Source organism: Haemaphysalis longicornis, unplaced genomic scaffold, assembly GCF_048455015.1.
Source record: "Haemaphysalis longicornis isolate Haplotype H1 unplaced genomic scaffold, Haemaphysalis longicornis Haplotype H1 scaffold_9, whole genome shotgun sequence".
NCBI classification, from domain to species: Eukaryota; Metazoa; Arthropoda; class Arachnida; order Ixodida; family Ixodidae; genus Haemaphysalis; species Haemaphysalis longicornis.
Window position 1 is genome coordinate 19,902,307 of NW_027526460.1, and position 19,695 is coordinate 19,922,001.

The 19,695-nt window shown below is 44.3% G+C and overlaps 3 protein-coding genes across 4 annotated transcripts in view; 1 reads left to right on the forward strand and 2 right to left on the reverse strand.

The window, feature by feature from the left end:
- Positions 1–8,891, reverse strand: part of App (Palmitoyltransferase app) — a 28,228-nt gene extending 19,337 nt beyond the window's left edge. For both annotated transcript variants that reach the window (XR_013319217.1, XM_077684149.1), the window contains exons 1-7: positions 8,262–8,891; positions 6,879–7,039; positions 2,884–3,042; positions 2,645–2,782; positions 1,955–2,006; positions 1,448–1,550; positions 272–381 (exon numbers count right to left, since the gene is read on the reverse strand). Coding sequence is in view for 1 of the 2 variants with exons in the window: in XM_077684149.1 (XP_077540275.1) it covers positions 272–381; positions 1,448–1,550; positions 1,955–2,006; positions 2,645–2,782; positions 2,884–3,042; positions 6,879–7,039; positions 8,262–8,494 (956 nt within the window). In the remaining variant the exon portion in view is untranslated. The remainder of the gene's footprint in view (positions 1–271; positions 382–1,447; positions 1,551–1,954; positions 2,007–2,644; positions 2,783–2,883; positions 3,043–6,878; positions 7,040–8,261) is intronic.
- A 242-nt stretch (positions 8,892–9,133) lies between these two features.
- Positions 9,134–14,328, forward strand: LOC144153027 (transmembrane protein 242). Its single transcript, XM_077684661.1, has 4 exons — positions 9,134–9,336; positions 9,472–9,572; positions 9,697–9,834; positions 13,530–14,328. Exons 1-4 carry the CDS (start codon positions 9,264–9,266, stop codon positions 13,668–13,670), a joined length of 453 nt encoding a protein of 150 aa, XP_077540787.1. The 5' UTR covers positions 9,134–9,263; the 3' UTR covers positions 13,671–14,328.
- LOC144153025 (X-linked retinitis pigmentosa GTPase regulator-like) overlaps positions 14,032–19,695 on the reverse strand; it is a 38,209-nt gene continuing 32,545 nt past the window's right edge. Inside the window, exon 18 of the mRNA XM_077684659.1 lies at positions 14,032–19,601. Within this exon, the coding sequence (XP_077540785.1) occupies positions 19,578–19,601 (24 nt within the window). The 3' untranslated portion in view covers positions 14,032–19,577. The remainder of the gene's footprint in view (positions 19,602–19,695) is intronic.

Genomic DNA, 19,695 nt, shown 5'->3' on the forward strand with positions numbered 1-19,695 from the left:
TGTGGAATCCCTACTTAAAATTCTTGTCAGCGCAGGGACATTTTCACTGCAAGTGCTTTTTCTTAAAATAAAATTCACGCATTTTAGCTGGGCGAAGAAACGGTGAGAAGTACGTTGCCAAGTGCAATAACATAGCTATGTGCAACAAGAATAACAGTTCCCTGACTGCACACCCTAAATTACAAAGCAGTTTCTCTTGTGTCTCTGTAGGACTGAATGAACCACCGGCCTAGCCCCAAACAGATACGTTAAAGAGCTGCAAAATGCTCACCTTGGAGGTACAGGACTGCACAGGACTGACGCGCAGTTGCCGATGAAGGAACCTTTGCTGTATGGATTGTACACATCTTGACCCCTTCGGGACGAGAAGGAGCCCTTGATCTGGAGGCAGGCCAAAAACAATTTATGGCTCTTTAATTTCACCACCATCATCATCATCAGCCTGTCTTCACCCACAGTAGGGCAAAGGCCTCTCCTGTGGATCTCCAACTACCCCGGTCCTGCGCTAACTGCGACCAGTTTATCCCCGCAAACATCTTGATCTCATCTGCCTATCTAACTTTCTGCTGCCCCCTGCCAAGCTTGCCTTCTCTAGAGATCCACTCTGTTACCCTCAATGACCAATGGTTATCTTTGCATTACATGCCCTGCCCACGCCCATTTCTTCTTCTTAATTTCTACTAATATGTCCTTAACACGCGTTTGTTCCCTGACCCACTCCGCTCTCTTCTTGTCCCTTAATGTTACACCTATCATCTTCCGTTCCATTGCTCGTTGAGTCGTCCTCAATTTAAGTTGAACCCTCTTAGTGAGCCTCCAAGTTTCTGCCCCGTAGGTGAGTACCTGCAAGATGCAGCTGTCATACAATTTCAGCACATGTTAATTGACAAAAGTTGTTCTGATTGGCCAGCCCCTTAATAGCAGCACAGCCCAGTTCAGTCAGCCTCAAAATGGAGACTTGGGTTAAAAATTTGTGCGTACCATACTAGAGGTAATAAATTTGCAAAACATCCTGCCAGTGTAACAAGGTGTAGGTTTGGGTGCATTGGTAATCCATACTAAGTGTTTTCTGCGCAAAAGAGAGACAAAGACCACAGAAATATACATGATACAACCCAAGACCTGCATTGTATCATGTATCTTTTCTGTGGTATACATCTTTTCTTGTGCAGCAAAGGTTTAATTAGCTGGGCATGTGATAACTTTCGTCATTTTACAAGTTCGGTTCAATCAAAAGCCGATTCAGGGATAGCACATTGTAGTGATCTCATGGCTACTAGAAAAAAGAAAAAGAGCAATGCGTGCGTGCGTTTTTGGGGAGGAAAGGGACAAGTTGACAAGGAGTCTACGAGTGCTAACTACATTTCACACAGAGCCCTACGATATGCTGCCAGGTTAATCAAACAGCAGCCAAACAGACACCACAGAGACGGGCGCATCCACTCACGTCCTCGTTTGTAGTCTGGTTGGAAGTGGTGAGGTAGGTGTGGAATCCCGCCAGGCCCATGATAGACCACACGGAGAAGAAGCACACGACCCCTTCCACCACAGTGACGGCAGCAGGTCAAGGCTTCCCAACAGAGGAAACTAGTGGCTTCCTAGACACTCCCCTCCACCCATTCGACACCAGCACGCACACTGAAGCCCAATTGCGGGCCACAAAGAACGTCCAAATTCTTACCTTCCTGTTCCCACACAAATTAGTTTTTACCTTTGAGCCTTATCCAGAAAGGCACCCAGGTAAAAACTAAGTTTTATGCATACAAATTCGTTCGTGCCCACACATTTACAATTAAAAAAAAGTTGTTACCTCCTCCTATTTCATTTCTGAAACACACCTACAACTTCCACAAGAGCACATAAATTGAGGCAAAAATGCGCTTTGAGCACAGGCAGCCCACAATCTCAATATCGCCGTCTCAGGTGGCCACCGACGATAAAGCAGGAAGGATATCTTGCTGGAGACTGCTTGACTGCCTCTAAGTAGGATTCGTGTTCCCGAGCAACTGAAAGACAACGAAGGGACAGCAAATAAGTGATAGTCCCACGAGAGCAGGGTCCAACCACAACACTTTCCCCGCTGCTATCACTACCAGCCGAGGAAACATGCCCACTTTGAACAGGCAAGGGCTGTTTTAACAGCTGACAACTGAAATCCACACATGTGCCATTATTTAACGAACGAGGCAAAAATTTGACAAACTTTGGCTTCAGTACAAAAATAAAGTGCACACAGGGTGGCAACACAGCTTTATGTTCAGGTGACTCCTTTACATCTGCATTGTCAAAGTTTCAGCACAGAATATTGCCACCTTTAGGACCTCACAGTATTCTGGGTCAGTTCGGTATTATTCCCCCCCCCCTCCCCTCCCTTCCACAAGGCAGGCTTTGAACTTTCTTCTGAGCATGCAAAACACAAACTTAGCTGCTTAGAATGTGCAGGCTAAGAAATCTGAACACCAGTTTTTTTCAACATTCCCCACTTCATCGTCAAAACAAGAAACAGCTGCAAAGATGGAATATAACGCACCTCGCCATGAAAAAAACAGAGACAAAGTGCAGATGCACACTTGGTGGTTTATACACCATCCAAGTTGGTCCATTTTGCACAGCCTCAACAGCAGAAGGTCGAGCTGCAACTCACCAAAAACAATGTGCGTGATGACGCAGGAGAACACAAAGACGCAGAGGAAGGCGAGCGAGATGATGAAGACGTAAAAGTATCGGTAGTTCCTCTTCCCCACGCAATTCCCAACCCACGGGCAGTGGTGATCGAACCTCTCTGCGAAACAAGAACAGAACGCCACAGAGTGCCTTGCTGCAGGCTGAGTTCTCGTAATACAACTTTGCAAATCTGCGAACGACCGCAGGCAACCGACTCACCGACGCAGTTGTCGCAGAGACTGCAGTGCGAGGCCCTGGGCGGTCGAAATATCTTGCACGTAAAGCAGTACTTGAGCTTCACCGTCTGCCCGCTCACGACCACCTCCTTGGTGCGTGGGGGCGGCCGGAACGTGGGGGAGCTCGACCCATTTGGCACCTCTGCCACAAGGAGGGGGGGATAAAAATTAGAATGCTGGTGGATGAAAAGCACAGAGGGAAGTATTGCATAGGACAGCTACCCCCTGTAATAGAAAAAAATAAGTATTTTGTACCTAATAAGGTTTTTGGACCTTCCCTAAGAACAGTTAAACGAAGAGTGTAAAAAATAGGTATATTAGTTTCTTTTTAGGTTTTTTTGGTAAGTTGATGTCTCATCCCCCCGCTACAAAGGGGATACCACTATCAATCATCATCATTCTCATCATCAGATAGTGAAGGCACACCCAAAAATGCTGCCCCCCCCCCCTTCCCCAGGAGCCTATTCCTGTGTAAAGACATCCTTTATAACCTGGCTACAATGCTAAGAGAACATAATATGAGTTTGACCATCTCCTTTAGCTTACTTATACAATGAAGTTAAGGGGGCACACACTGGTCTTAGAAGCTTTTACTTTTTGCTTTACAACCAATTTTGATGAAACATCATGGGCTTGTTCAGTTCTTTCAGCTGATTTTAAATATCAAATTAGTTTTGATGTGAGGTAATTAGTTTCTGAGTTAATTAAAAATCTTTTCTGGTTGTTCCCGAGAACAATAGAAAAAAAAACTATTCAACAAAAGATTACCTGCAAGGCATGAATAGATACCAGAAGTTGTGGAGAATGAAATGTGGGAAGCAGTTTTTTTTTTTGCAATCGCATACAAGTTAACATCCATTCTAACTTACACGTTTGAAGTACTCCTGCTAACAAATTAAAAATAATGCTAATTAAACAACTGCTGAAATGCAAAATGCGAAATCTGCTTCCCTTATTGGATGGTTTAAACATTCAGCTTCACAGTGCAAAAGAAATTATCTTTCTAGCTGCACTACATGCTGGGATGTACCGTTCGAGAATTTCCTATCACTGCGATACTACTCGTGACGAAGAAAAGGGGAATTATGAAAAAATGCTTAATTTTTTGTTGAAATCTGGCCTCTGTGGCTTTTATAAGTACCTGGTACTGTTCCAAGTACAGAATTTTCAGAGGAGAAGCTGTGCAAATCAAGAGAAAAGTGGTCCCTAAAAAAAAACATTTTTTGGGGGCAACTTTTTGGTCCCAAATACCCATGTGCCCCCTTAGCATTGTCAGAGCAATCTGAACCCCAGACCATTGCACATCTGCCTCCATGCCGTTGAAATAAGATTACTTGTGCACAGCTTACCTGAACACAGGAACACATTCTGGCTTAACGTCAGCGAAATGCTATGCAATGCCGATTTCACGAAACGACATATCGTCAATACCAACGCTGTTACAGGTCAAAGTTCTAAAGGGCGCACCCACAAACCACCCTGCCCCAAAAGGGCACAGAAGGAAAAACACCTATCCGACAATACAGGCCACGTTTCTTGTTTGCAGGGTCAATCAATCTTTTGCGTACCATTTTAAGACTTACGTTTCCAAATTTGTGAATGAACTCGCTCATGCAAATTTATAAATACTGGGGCCACAAAATATAGGGCCTCGGAGTATATGCATTGCACACCTAAACCATAGCTGTAGTTTCGATGAGGACTGCTAATATTTTTCAGACGCCAATTGTCCACATACAATAAACCCTAAAAGGTGGGTCTTGTGGTTTTAAAGCTCTTTTTAAGGCTCTTGCTGTTTTTTACATTGTTTCGCATACACCCAGTTGTAGGAAACAGGCAAAAAGAGCAAGGCTTGTGAAATATACACGTTGTAGTTAACATGCACAGCAATTTGGTCGCTGCTTCGCTTCCCCTCAGCACTGACAATTTTTCGCGGCAGTGATCTCGCTTTAGGCGACATCTATTTTCCATCCTTCCCTGCATTTTAATTTAGTGCTTTTGCTTAGCCCCGTGCAGCTGTTATGATCATTTTTTTCCTTCATGCTAGCACACTAGGTGACACTGACGCTTTGTACTGCATTTGAAATGGCGTGGCAAAGATATGGGTGATGTGACAGGCATGGAACAGCACAGTGGCCCCATTATATCGTCACTACCACAAGATATGTGAAGCAAAATTATTCCCGTGCCACACGTTCATGAAAAATGACATTAGGTGCTTAATGCCTACGGGTTTTAATGCTATTAATTCGCTGCCACACGCAAAAGTCTAATGCCATTTGCTTTAATGTCATTTTTGGTTTAAGGAGTTCCGCACAACTCATTTGCCGTCACGAACGCCTTCAATCTGCCTACTCTCGAACGCGATGAGCACCAAATGAAACAAACAGAACTCTCAGCATCAGGGTGTTGACGTGGAAATGTAGCTGAACTTCAAAATAGGACGATTTTTTGTGCGCTCCTGGTTGCAAAGTTTGTAAGAAGACGAAGCCCATTAAAACAGCGGCAAAACATCATGTTACTTGTCAATTTGAATTTTTCGGATTTAGCTACCGTTGGCAGGCGACGGCAGCTGCTGAAGCCGCGTTTAAAAATGGCTCACACCATTTTTTAGAAAACTCTTTTAACCCGTGCAAGACGCTTTTCCCTGCGTTAAAAATATCTAAAATATGAGTGCATTTCTCTTCCTCATTATTATCACCATCATGTTTAACACATTTAACGCATTTGCGTGTAGCACGGCCCGACCAAACAATGTCATTCATTATCTGAAGGCTTTAAACACTTAATGTAATTTTTCGTGTATGTGTAGCTGGCATGGTAGCTGGCATGGGTATTACAAATTTTCAGGAGAGGAAAAAAAAACAATAAAAGAAAAAAGGGTACAGCTACTAGCTTCATCCACACAAAAGGAAGCATTGGGAGTTATTTTTTTAACATCCTCTGGGACAGAGTTATGACCCCTTTGATGATGATGATCAAAGTTTTATGACACAATGCCAACAAAGGCAAAGAGCACTATGACAATGGTGGGACGGGATGTTAAAGTACAGTCTGCAATAAAAATGCATTAGATTGAAATTTTACTATGAAGGTTGGTGTGCAAGGCCATTGATAAATTGATTGATTGTAGGGTTTAAAGCGCCAACGCAATGCAGGCGATGAGGCGCGCCGTCGCGCCGTAGTGGAGGGCTCCGGATTAATTTTGACTACCTGGGGATCTTTAACGTGCGCGGAAATCTCATACACACAGGCGTTTTTGCTTTTCGCCAACATCAGAAAAGCGGCCGCCGTAGCCGGAAATCGAACCTGCGACCTTGCGCTCAGCAGCGCAACGCCTTAGCCACTGAGCCACCGCGGCGGGTAAGGCTATTGATAAAACAATGAGTCTAAGCATGTGAGGTGTCAAAAAGCCTCACGATGCAGTTCTATTTTTGCGACAGATCATGAGGCAAACTGAGATTGTGGATGGTATGACCGGTTTTAAAATGCCAACATCAGCAACGTAGTTAAAAACTCTCTGGTATGAAAACATGGGACAGTCTGCTAAATATAGTGAAGGGTGAAAGGAGGTATAATGGGCATATATCTCTTTAAAGTGGTGCTATCGCTCAGTGTTTCACATATCACATTCAGTGAGTGTATGGAGGACAGACAGCTGCTTCCCACATCATTGACAGTGCGAGCATGATGTGTGTGTGTTCGATTTGAAGTCTGCAAAAAGTTCATAGAAAAGGGGTCTCGAAACATACATGTCACTGCCACACATGCGTAAAATGCATGGGTAGAGCTTTGTGCAGTCATCATCACTTCCACATTTCACGTAAAGCTCTAATGCAAACTTATTTCACAAACATATTTCGACACAGCACAAGAAATGGTACCAATTAAATCTGTTACTACCCAACAAATCTGCCCTCCTAGTCTCTGCTGAGCAGATATATCCACTAAGAGTAGTGAGAACAGCGATACCCTCACCAATTTGTTTCTCTATATCTGCTGCTTCTTCGGGGCTGGCCCTCGGAATCACTCCAGGGTCGCTGAAGCTAGTCCTAAATAATGCTGACATCACAAACAGGAACAACACTGCTGCAACTGCTGGGATGGCTGGGCTGATCTCTCGGGCAAGGTACGGGCAGCTGCACACAACAGCGAGTCGTCACAAGGTAAGGATTCGCAAATCGGCTGGAACAAGCAACAAGAGCTCAAGCAGTCTAGACAAACCACGTACACAGTTCTACACAGCCCAGAAGGTGAGAGGCAAAGAAATAAATTACTGCCCGACAGATTAGGATGAAGAAAAAAGGGAACGTGTCGTCATCTTGCCTTCATCCTGGTCTCTCACGCAGAATTGATTTCCTTGCCTTTCATGGAGCCACTAGGCAGCGACAAAGCCCTATTAAGAATGGGTCAATTATTTGACACACCTCACTGCGCACAGGAAAGGTCATTTTTGTTGAGCATGAAATGTTGGGAGTTGCAATGCTTTTTAGGAGCACTCATGTGAACTTCATGTGATGCTTGAGCTTGATGAACGAGTAATTTGGATAGAATCAATTTTTGAAGCAATTTTAAAACCGTTGAACATCCTGCAACTGAAAACAAAAACGCTCCAAAATTTCTGTAAAAATAATTTCAGAACAGATGGCAGCTGCCTATGGAGAAGACGGGAAGTTGTTCGAAGCATTAACAAAATAACAGTTCTTGTACAATTGTGCGATGACAGCTGTGAAAACTGGCTCACCCGTTGACCGAAAAATACACTAAGACCACGTTAGTATGTTCTCTATTAATCTACCTGGTTAAAACGTAGTCATGTAGAATCCCTAAATCAGTGTTTTCAGCGATTTTGTAACCGTTTATACTGTAATACCGCTTTGTACGTAACGTAAGTTAATGCTTAAATACGCATATAAAATGCGGTACGTACTCCTACGTATTGAAATAACCATTTTCTATATTCCTCCGATAAACGAAGACTGGCGCTCACACATATGGCGCTCTGTTGATGAAAATTACAACAGCCCAATTTTCCACATAAGTGCTGCGCCGACTATGAAAGCACGCTACATGCGAGACTCCAAACCTAATTAGCGGTGTCGCAGGGAGTGACCGCTAAACCCGATTACTCCTGTGCCCAGCAAGACTGAACTGGACGGACAGGTTCGGTGGATACAAAGTGGTGATCTGAAGATAGCATTAAGCGACTCAGGGGGCCGGCCAACGGCAGCGACGGCGCCCTAATAACGATGTAAAGGTAGCCACGGATGATCGGTTCCGAGAAACAGCAATGAAATGCGGAGAAAGCGGCATATCATGCTGACAGGCAAATAGCAGCACGGCCTGCGCTGTACTACTCACTCGGAAACGAAAAACAACGTGCACGTCCCGACGATCAGCACGACGGTGACGAGGAACACGCCCGTCTGCCTCGCCATCATGAGCCTGCCATCGCAGTAGAACTTGTTCCTGCCTGGGAAGACTTGCCATTTCTTCACCGTCTGCGGCATGTTACCGTTGCGGCCGTCTTCGTGGGCTGGTACGCCGGACGGCTGTGTAGTTGAAACCTTTGAGTAAGCGGCCTCGCCTACCATCGGTTGGCGACTGCACGGCCGTTGCCCTCAAACCTTCGCCGGGCTGCACTTCGTTAGAGGTTCTTCGCGTGGGAATCACCATTCATGAAGCCGAGGAGCAGTTCTCTAGCATGGGCGAGGCTTAGGGACACTCGTAACCTCGACGAAAACACCGTCGATCCGCACATCACACGGCAAAGGGGTCACAACAAGATGCGGGAACGGGAGCCGGGAATCATAGCTACGCGAGGTACGTCGTTACGGGAGATTCGATGTTAAGCCGCCTACATGTCGGAATAAAACGCTGCTGTTAACGGAACGCATCTAGCAAGTTCTTCGACCGCCCGTCCAGGGCCTCGGGTTCACTGTTCACGTCAAAAACGCAAGCACAAGATGGCACAAGTAACAATATCGCAATATTGCCCTGTGCCCCCACACAAAAAAGTGCCTCTGTCCGTGAGGGGGCGATACTGAACGTTAACCTAAAAATGGTTTGTTCGTAGTTTTGAAAGTACTTTTTAGCCATAAACAAATTAAACTAAATATTAAATATTTACAAAATTTAAATTATTGATAATTTTTTAATAAGCAAAGTTACTTTTATAAGGTTTTTTTTCCGACAGTGCTGCCGCAACAAATACCGTGTGCAAACAAACTTGAGGAACGGGCCTGGAGAAATCAAAACAAACGACCTTTCGCTACACGTGCATAGCGGTGGTAATGTAGCAACATCGCTTGTGGTGACAAAACCGAGTTTTCTATTGCCACAGATCGAAACTGTGGTCTTGACATGAAAACTGCGGACCTTAAAAGTGACATGAACAATGAAGATCGTAAAAATGATACTGGCAAAAAATACGCAGGTAACGTGGTATCATCTGTTTGCTCCGACCTCTCAGTATCTTGCTAATCTGAGCTTTAAGAGCTAGCTAGCAGGTGTACACTTAGTTACAATGTAGCACTGTGTTTGAGCACTGTGTTTGTGTTCCTGTTTCCAGAAGCTGCGTTCCTTGCCGGGGTTGCAGGAGCCGCCGCAATTTTCGGTTTCGGTATGACCATCGCGCAAGCTAAGAAGCGCGACCCCGAAACGTTCGCTCAGGTAAGTGACTCGGAAGTGTTTTATAATCTTAGAGTGAACTATGTCTGTCATAATGAATGTGAAATTAATCAACGAATAATACACGTGCTGATTCGTACGCGCAACGCCACCTTTGTCTCCGCAGGGTTTGACAGCCTCAGAGGCACTTCACGAAAGCGGCGCTAAACTGGCGCTACGGGCCCTTCGAAGGGGAACACTGTACTCTATAACAGGATTTTCCCTGTTCTGCTTCGTGGTATGGAAAGCGATGGGCGTTTCTAACGTGAGTATTCATTTTTCTATGCGCCAATACGTCTGAACTAGAAAATGTACGCAGTCTTGAAAAAGAAAAAAATAATCACTTTTTGATAAGTTGATTTATAAAAACCACACGGTTGCCGCCAATCACAGCTTGATCAGGTGACGATAATTATCGATCACTGATGAGAATTTTTTTATGTATTGACTGGAATCCTTGGTTAAATTATTGATTTGGTCAGCCACTTTTCAAGCCTTGGCCAATCCCCCTCTGCGGGTATTTGAGCCAGAGATCAAGTTAAGCTGGTTTGCTCCGGATAGACGCCGGTTTCATAACGCGAGGGATTCAGGTTCGATTTCGACCACGGGAAGCATTTTTATTTGTAGCGCAAGCTACGCTACCTCGGCAGTCTTCGCGGGGTGACCAGTTTTGCCCTTAAGCGCTAGAGGTCAAGCCACACCCCCTTCCGCAAGCGCCCGGCACGGAGCAGCGGTAAGGTGGCTAGCAGCGGTCCGCTAACGGGGAGAGATAGGCGAGGAGGGAAAGGAAACGTGCGCCGGGCGTAGCGGAGGAAGAGGAGGAGGCCGCCTCCGCAGCGACAAGCGCGCGCCACGAAGGAAGGCCACGTGCGGTGCAGAACCTACCAACGCCTAGCAAGAGTGCAGGAAGGGATCATCACTAATTTTGAAGATTATGTCCGTTTAAAACATAATTGGAATACCCATTTTTGTGAATCTCGTTAGTGCGAGGTCACATTCTACCTTCAGATGTGGAGTCCCTCAACTCAACTTTGATATGCACTGGGCTGGTCTAGCCTCCTCCTCCTGATGTGCTGTCTGCAGTGATCAGGAGACTTTAGAGCACTTCCTATTGCATTGTCACGGTTTTTCAATGATGAGGCAACGTCATCTTGCTACGCCATTGCAACGAATTGGTCTGCCTATTTCCATGCCCGTACTACTATCTTTCGGGGCCACATCACTGGGATAATGTCACCAAGGGGTGGCTGCAGCCATTCATGCATACGCTTCCGAGACAAGGTGCCTGCCCTGTTAGCTTTGATTCTTGCATGTACTTTTTCCAGTCCAAAAAGCTCGGTTGTTCTATCCCAAACTCTACTTACAACTTTCAACCAATTCTATTTTCTCTCTTTCTGCACATAAATCGCTAGGTTTATAATTTTCCGGTGTTTTAAGCGGGTGCATTAGCCCTTCGCACACTCGATTCCTGGCCAGTCCCCCACGTGGGTATGTGAGAAGTCACCAGGAACAACAACAACAACCGTTTGCGATCGAAGAAGACGAACATCCAGCTGCGGTCCCTCGTATAGCGGTGAGGCTTAAACAACGCCGTGAGGCGAAAAAGAGGAAAACAGCGACCGTTGCGTGCAGCTTCGCTACCTTCAATTCTTACACATTAGTGTGGACTTCCTTCATTTTTTTCTTTTCAATTGGCTGAACATGTTATTGTTCCCTGCCGCAGCTAACCCTGTATTCCTCTGGTGGCCCAGTGCTGGTTTCAGGGCATAAAGGTCTTGGGTTTGATTTGCGGGACCATCCTAATAACCACTTTATTTTTAGGCTTCCAGGTTTTTTGGTGCAACGGACAGAAAAGGCTCGGCCTAAACAGCTCTGATGTTAAAGCAAGTGTCATAGCATTTAACCGCGGAACACATTTTCCCAGCGTTTCATAGCTGGCCAGCAAAAGAAATAAGGGGATATAAGGGAAGCAGCATTATTACCCGTGTCGCTATTGAGTGGGCAGCTTGCGATCTAGAGCCCGAACCAGATACATTGAACTCAGATATGTTAAGTATTTTTTATGTCAAAGAGTGTGAATATCCCCTTGAAATTTTGTGCACACATTGTACATTTCATACGGCGCAAGATCAGTTGCATCGAAGTGGTTGATTTTAGTGCTTAACGCGCCGACACAATGCAGACGATGAGGCACGCCGTAGTGGAGGGCTCCGGATTAATTTCGACCACCTGGGGATCGCCCATACCCACATCGAACCCGCATCCTCATGCTAATTTGAACAAACAGTGCAAGAACGCGAACGACAGAACGGAAAAAAGACGTGTCTTTTTTATGTTCTGTCGTTTAAAAGTTGCACTGTTTGTTCAAATGATGTATAGCCAAGTAGCCCAAACCCAAGCCTTAATTAGATCCTCATGCTCAGCAAATTGCATCGAATTGTTTGCCTATCCAAGTATGGTGTACCTAGGTTCCACTGTGTTCTTACAAGTCTTTCGTAGTGCTGCCCACTGCTTGTCGTGGGTACCAAATCGGCTTTTGATGCACAGTTGTGACAGCGTGCCCTTGTAGTTTTGTTTACTTGCATGTCCTTCGCCAACATGCCAAGTCTCCACTTCCTGAATAACCTAGCAGCAGAGAGCACGGAGGTGGGAATTAACAAGCCGCAGTGAATTACAATGACATGACTTGCCTGTTGGGCTTGTCTTCACACTTCTTCTCAGACTCCTCGTGGCCTAACTTCTCACTCGTTTCATTACTCCCCTGTTACTGGGCTCATCGTTACATTAGTCATTACCCTTTTTTTAAAGCGAAAGCTTTCTTAGTGGGACCGGTGGCGTTGTTGAAAAACTAATGCATTTTCCCACAGACCAGTTGGTCAAGCGGAAAGCTCTGATAACAGCTCTGGACACGTGGCGCATGCGTGAAACTGGGATTCCATTGTGTCAAACTGGGCTTCCATTGTGTTACTTGAAAATCGCGAAAAAGGAACGGTTCTAGATAAGTCAATAGACGCCTCGATCACGAAGAAGAAGTACAATAGTATATACCTTTATCCGTAAACCACTTATCGGTATGCATTTATGTTGCTTGTCGAAGCGCTTACTTAGTGCAGGAAAAATTGTCGCGTGGGTTCATTCTTCATTTGCGATTTGGATCTTGGGAGGTTTGACGATCGATTGGATGCACTTGCCGTGAAGGTTGGACGTATTTTTAGCTTTCGCGCTTCTCTCAACTTTTTTGAGAAAGGGGTGGTAATTTTTTTTCTTTTTGGTAAACCCTCTTGTAGTGCTTCTTGTTCCTTTCCCCCGTGAACCACGAGAGTGAACTCTGCTGCATTTACGATTGCCTGCCCAACAGCATCGCTGGTAGCACCTGGTCTTCTGAGACACCAAAGCTGTATACATAGCACGCAGCAATAAGCATGGAAAAAAATAAAATTTACCTGATAGTGAAAATGTGCTCTCTTTCTCATTGCTGCACTATTTTTGTGTGTGTCCTGCAGCGGTACTATTATTATTCATAAACATAAGTGTCCGGAGTCACATGCCCTCAAAGAGGATAGTTCAAGAAACAGCATATCGGTGGCTTCGAGGATTCCACAGGGCCAGTGTGATTGATAACAGGCTGCTTTGCAAGCCCAGCATCTGGGGAACCCAAGTGCACGTCTTATTGCACGTTTATCATAGCCACACATGCTGCTTGGGGATTTTATGTGCTGTGATTGATGGTGCTAATTGTTACAGCTTGGTGAAGTTAGCTTAGTTGAATAACTTTGAAATTTTGTTTGCATACCCATCGGAGGCAGTGAAATCGCTTTTCTCATTAAACTGCATTCCGACACCACTCTTTTCTTTTTTTTACTCATACCTTCGCAGAAGCAGAGGACTGTGTAGCCAGTTGTGCACGACAATGAAGCTGTCCATTTTGGCGAAGAGCCTTTGTATGTTTCTTTTTTCCAGCTGGAAGAGTTCAAGCTGAAAGTTGGGTCACTTCTTCCACGGATACCAAAGAATGAGCCCCAGGGGCGCACTGAATTTTCTTCATTGAGGGACCTCCTGAACTATGTCATCGAAGAAAGTGAAAAGAAAAAGCGAACTTAGACCATTTGTAAACTAACTTTCATGAACTTTAGCGCACTTAGAAGTGGAGCAACACTGATGAAGAAGATGGGGCAATGTTTAAGGGATGGTATGCACTTTAAGTGCAAATTTAAGACCCCCCCTTGATTCATTACTGTTGACCCAGCACATGATATAGTTTTTGTAAATAAGCCACCTAGTTTGTTGAATTGTGAAGATCATATTTAACATTATGACTGTGCATAGGCAAAGATTGTAACATTTCTTGTTTGTACTCAAGAATGCAAAAGAACTGAATATGCATACAAGACCACAAAAAGGACCCAAATGTGCAAATGATTGTGCTGTATTTTAACTACTAAGACAGTAAAAATCACACAACTTGCCTTTGCAAAATATTTATTTCGTACACAGCCTTCAACATTACAACAGCTTACACAACAGCCAGCCTGTATGGTATTAGAAAGTCCCATTAGTTCCAATCAAGCTTCTAAATTCAATTCGTACACATCACCTCAGCAATAGCAAAAGCATCTAGCTGGCAAGTCAGTGAAAAAACTCAGATCTACACTCCAATAACTGCATAGTGAGATTACAATGCATCCTTTTCAAGCGCGATAGCTACCCAGACAGAAGTCATTGTTACAAAAGTGCTGGGCCAGAATGTTAGAAACTGGATTCACACAATCGTTGGCCTTAAAATTTACTCAAATATAAACAGTAGGGCAACTCGTAGCTTTCTATCTTCAAGCTGAAGTCGAGCATTGTCACCGACTCCAGTAGAGCAAGAACTCTACGAGAGAAATGAAAAAAAAAAAAAAAGTGTCCTTGTTGCAGCAATTTCTTGCACCTCTTATGCTTTGCTTCCTTGCGTCACCTGTGTCAACTGCTGTGTCAATTAACGTCTCAAAAATGAAAGTAAACCCTGCAACAACTTCACGACGTCGCTCTAAAACTCCCTTCCCCATCAAAACTTCACGACCGTTTCTGGCAGTGCAAAGAAAGTTCATATTTGAAGCGCTAATCTAATAGTGCTTCACCTTTAAAACGACTAACAGCAATGAAATTCTTAGACAGGCTTTCAGAATGCAGTAACACGAGCGCAAGGCCTTGCCACAGCTTAAAAACAAGGTGCGGAGCAAGCAGCATTTTCAGGATCTTCGCTAGCGTTGTAACTCGAAAGGTTTCGAGCAAGCAAAACCAGCACTTCTGCAACAATGTTTTCATCCGGGAATGCTGTTGCTTTAAACTGCAACCTTTCCCTGGGTCGCATATGCGACACATTGCATACGTGAGCTTCGTTAGCCAACACAACTACTACCCAGAGGCACCAATGCGAGGCACAGCAGTTCTAAGGCAGCAAAAGTACGATGGTCATCGCAGCCTTTTAAGGCGGGAAATTTAAAAACAGGCAACGGAATAGCAGTGGGCAACACTGGCAATGCTGTTTGCTTCGTGGCAAGTTCCCGTACGGCACTGCTTTTCAAAAACCAGTTAACAGGGAAGAGAATTTCACTTGTTGTGCTTTACAGCTTAGACAAGTTTGTCTTCAAATCCATTCACACTAGAACATTTCTTCCAACAATTTCGATAAGCCCCACACTTTCACAACCAACAGAGACCCACCAGGCTTGCAAAGTCTGATCCTTTACGAAAATTCCAGTAATGTGATAATACTCTGTTGTCTTACGGAACTTCCTGCCTGCAGTTCATATTGTACGCCAAAGCACTTTGGTTCAGAGACAGTTAAGGATGGCAGTTTGCAGGGAAATTGCCACGATGCACCAGCAAGCATTCGATGAAGCAAACAGCTTACCAAAACAGCAGCTTTTCAATTTTTTTCAAGCCAGCTAGTGGTCTGTGATGAGGATAAAAAGAAAAATTTACATACCAGGCATCATTTTGTTTCTTTCCTGGGATCGCAAAGAAACTTACGGCATTTGCAGGCAGAAGAAAAGTAGCATTGTCATTTTCTGTGATTGTAATAATGAAAGACCAGGACCACCACACACAACTGGTCCGAAATACCGAGAGTCGGTGACCGACAGAGTGAAATCTACATCTGCAGAATGCAGACGTCTTCAACAGTAAATATATATGCATTGTAAACATGCACAACAAATCGTTATAGTACATCGGAGGCTTTCTATAGCAGCCACTTGTGCCAGCATTCCAAGGAGATTACCAGAGAAAGTTTGCGATGCCAACTGCAGGAAAGGCAGCCGTGTGCACTACTAGCCTATTCGCCGTCTACCAACACCCAAAGCGCAGCAGCAACACTGTGGGGTTACACTAGCCGCAAGCAAACACTGTTGAGTAGTGACAGCCTTCCGAAGGGAAGTGCATAAACACTTGTGTTACACACGGATTACAACATCCCCACCACGCACACATTCAAAACCGAGTTAATTTCTACCGCTACGAAGAAACGAAACAACAGCTTGGTCCGTTACTGCACTTGACACAGGGGGTCGAGGTCTTCGCAAAACGTGTGTGTACAAAAATAGTGCAGGCTGGTTGGTATAATCGGGCGTGTACAACGCTTGCTCTGAAATACAGATTGGCCAATGGACTGCTTGTCTTCGAAAAAAACAGACCTTCCGCGCATCTTTACCGGTGGTTGATCAACGTACCATACAAGTTTCACTCGCGCAACAGGTGAAAATGCACCTTGCGAATGTGTGTAAAAAGAAAATGGCCTGAAAAAGCAATACCCAGATTCTCCTCTCTATAGCTGCGCCCACTGCATGCCTTTCCGGAGCAGTGAGAGAGACTAGCAGCAACGTCGTGGTGCAATGGCATGCCACGGTCTCAAGAGACTGTCGCCATCCACGGAGATTGTTTCACTTTAGCAAATCTCGCTGGCCATTGAAACCCTTCACAAGGGAAGCAATTAAACGAGCCTATGACATAATAATATCTGCATCAGAGCCCAAGTACTAGAAACCATTTTAGGCACTGCAAAAGTGTTTCTATATGACGAAATGAAGCCTGTTCTTTAATTTGCCTCCTAGAATGCCACCGAAAATCACAGCTATGCAAAACTGGGTGAAAGCTACGGTATAAAATGCACCCTTTTCTTGCAAAATTTCAAAAAAGGCTGGGAGGCTGCAAAACTGAGCAATGAGTGGCGACCGCTGCGCAAGTGACTGACGAGAGCAGCACACGTTACCTGTGCGACCCAAAATCGGCCAAAAAATACGCGCTAGCACAAAGCCTGTTGATGAACATGTTGTGTAGGCTGCCTATTATGATTGTACGTGTGCAAAAGAGCGCTTAGATGCAGCTTCTAGCAACACATGCGATGAAGCTGAAATGGATAAAAATAAAGCTCTGTAAGGTTTCCCTCGGTATTCCAGCGAAAGGTGCCTGTGGAAAGCTGATTCACGACAAACAACAAGATAGCCAAAAGCTTTCGGACTGTGATATATGGGATGATCAAAGAAAAAGCAAAGGAACAATTAAATAAAGCCACTGAGCCATTTACAGTCCTCCTGCAATGCCCTCACCTCGTTTCCCATTAACAGCAACAAAGCTTGCGGCGTTGCTTTCTGAAGTGCACATTGGTTATCTAGGCCGAACTCTTCAAGGACAAATGCCAACCTTGCTATCAGCTCCACGGTTCATACACTTTAACCAAGACAAAATCTGGTATCGTTCAGTGACAGAAAATTTCAGTGAGCTGGACACACAGCAGAGAACAAAAGATTACTTCTCAGCCTCACGGAACATCACACTGGCATGCATCTGCAACAAAAGAGACATTCGCACTGTAGCCGATGATTATGTATTAATTAAGCGAGCAGTTTCCATCATGCCTGCCTTGTCCACATTATAAAATGACAGCTCTTGCAATCAAAGGAGCCCAAATTTTCCAGCTTTGAACAACAAGTAGCAACTACCGATAAACCTTCGGAAATGACTGGTGACAATTTTGGTTTTTGGAGGTATTCATGAGCCAGCTGACAAAAAGGCTGTCATAAACCCAACCGAAAAAATTGAGAACAACCTTTTGGGTTTATTTGTCCCATCCTTACTGCTTTTAGTTCTTTTTCACACACAGCAGCAGTAGCAGAAGCAACACAAGCGCAGCAATTAGTTTATTTGCTGTCACTTATTGCACTCACATCCAAGTCGCTGTTGTGTTGGCAACAGGATATTTCTGGAGCCTAACTCCGCAGATCACAAAAAAAAAAACACAAATTTTACGTTGCTATCTGCTTTCTTCCTGGTAAGCCTGCTGCAATCTCGCAGCACAAAATGGGGGTGGGTATTGCCAAACCATGCACAAATGTCCACTCCTTTCCTTCTTCGAGCCTGTTTTTCAAAAGACCACTTGGTGCACAAAACAAGACTGCATGAAGCCCAGCGCATGAGTAAAAATGCTTGAAGCTATGTACCTGAGGTGCCACACCAAACAAACAAGCCAGGCGAATCAATCTCAAATAGCCCTGAACAACTATGGAACACAAGCTCTCCCACTTTGAAACGTAATTTGGGCTTGAAAGCAGCATCAAGTAAAAGCTCTCCACAGAGAAGGAGCAGCATGCAAGCATACTGTTTACCACGAATGACAGCTTTAACGGACATTGCACGCATCTTGGCAACACTTCTGATATTGCTGCTGCAAGTTTGTCACGAAGATGACTATGAAAACGAGGCACAAAATTTAGAACAATGCTTTTTTTTTTTGTATGAATGCATCCTAGGCTGCCGTGCACCTACAATATAACTTGTTACACGTTATATAGCCCGAAACGTGAACGTGCACATTACACATGTATACATATACATATATATATATACACACACTTACACAGGACACCAGTTTAACACTGAACAAACTTGAAAGAAAACAGAGATATTTTTAAAGACATAACAGCTTTGGGATACTTAGCATGATTGTTTCGCATGCCTATAGTATGTATGCAATAGTTATATGAATCAGTTGAGAACTTTACATTAGGAAAATCGTACGGCCTCACAAAGAACAAATTTAACCTTCATTCTCTACTACAGTAATGACTTGCATCTTGGAGAACACTGTTCAAGTGGAATGCTCCATATTAAGGTTAGATGGTTTTGTATTCAAGCATTTTTGGATTTATTCTTTTCAAGAGCACATCCACAAATTGAACAATTTGTGTAAATAATCAGAACCAAGAGTTTTTGCCATTATGGTGGGCACATTGTCATCGTTGAAGTCATGTGCAAGTCAATAATAAAAAAAGTGAATTCTGCATCTTTAGATGCTATCTTTCAGCAACCTACATCAGAAAACGGTCACTTGAATTAAATAGCTACATTCAATATAACCAATAATTTCATTAATTCACCCATAAATAAACTTTCTCAAGGAATTCAAACATTCAACAAACCTTAGCGAATTTTAAAGCTTGGTTTGCACTGTGTTGAACACGCCGTGCACATACATATACATTTGACAACCTACAACAAAAATACGACGTACATGCAAGAAAGGAAACAGCGTTGTTCAGGGCTCTTTGAGAACGGAACATAAAGCTCTAAAACCTCAGGAACGTGAACACATGTACAGCAACTTCACTCGGGAGCACAGAAGGAGGAAAACAACGCGCACACAACACAAGGGCGCCCACATGCAAAACACAACAGCAAGGAAGAACAAAAACGAACAGCTACAGAGACAACAACCAATACGTTACCGGCGAAAAAACGAAACAAGCGAACCACCCTCAACAGCAAGAACACAAATTCACCGGATGCGGAGACCATGAACCCTTCCGCACGCCATAGCTGCCAGGGCAGATAAGGTAGCAGCAACCGCCATTCTATTTGGAGGAAGTGTTAACAAGCGACTGGCAGGCTAACCAAAGCGAGATGCACACCACGCAGTGCCTTGTCAAGCGCCAAGGGGCAATGGAGACGACAGCCATCCCGTATGGAAGGTCACATAACCACGCACGTTGAAGACTGCAAATAAAGATGGTACAACCAGGGTTGAGGATTATCAATCAATCAATTAATCAATCAATCAGTCAATCAGTTTTATTTTCGCTCCAAAAAG

Coding starts and splice junctions, on each gene's coding strand:
- LOC144153027 (XM_077684661.1), top strand. CDS start 9,264: ATGAAAACTGCGGACCTTAAAAGTGACATGAACAATGAAGATCGTAAA. Junction 9,337..9,471: donor TACTGGCAAAAAATACGCAG/GTAACGTGGTAT, acceptor TCCTGTTTCCAG/AAGCTGCGTTCCTTGCCGGG. Junction 9,835..13,529: donor AAGCGATGGGCGTTTCTAAC/GTGAGTATTCAT, acceptor TCTTTTTTCCAG/CTGGAAGAGTTCAAGCTGAA.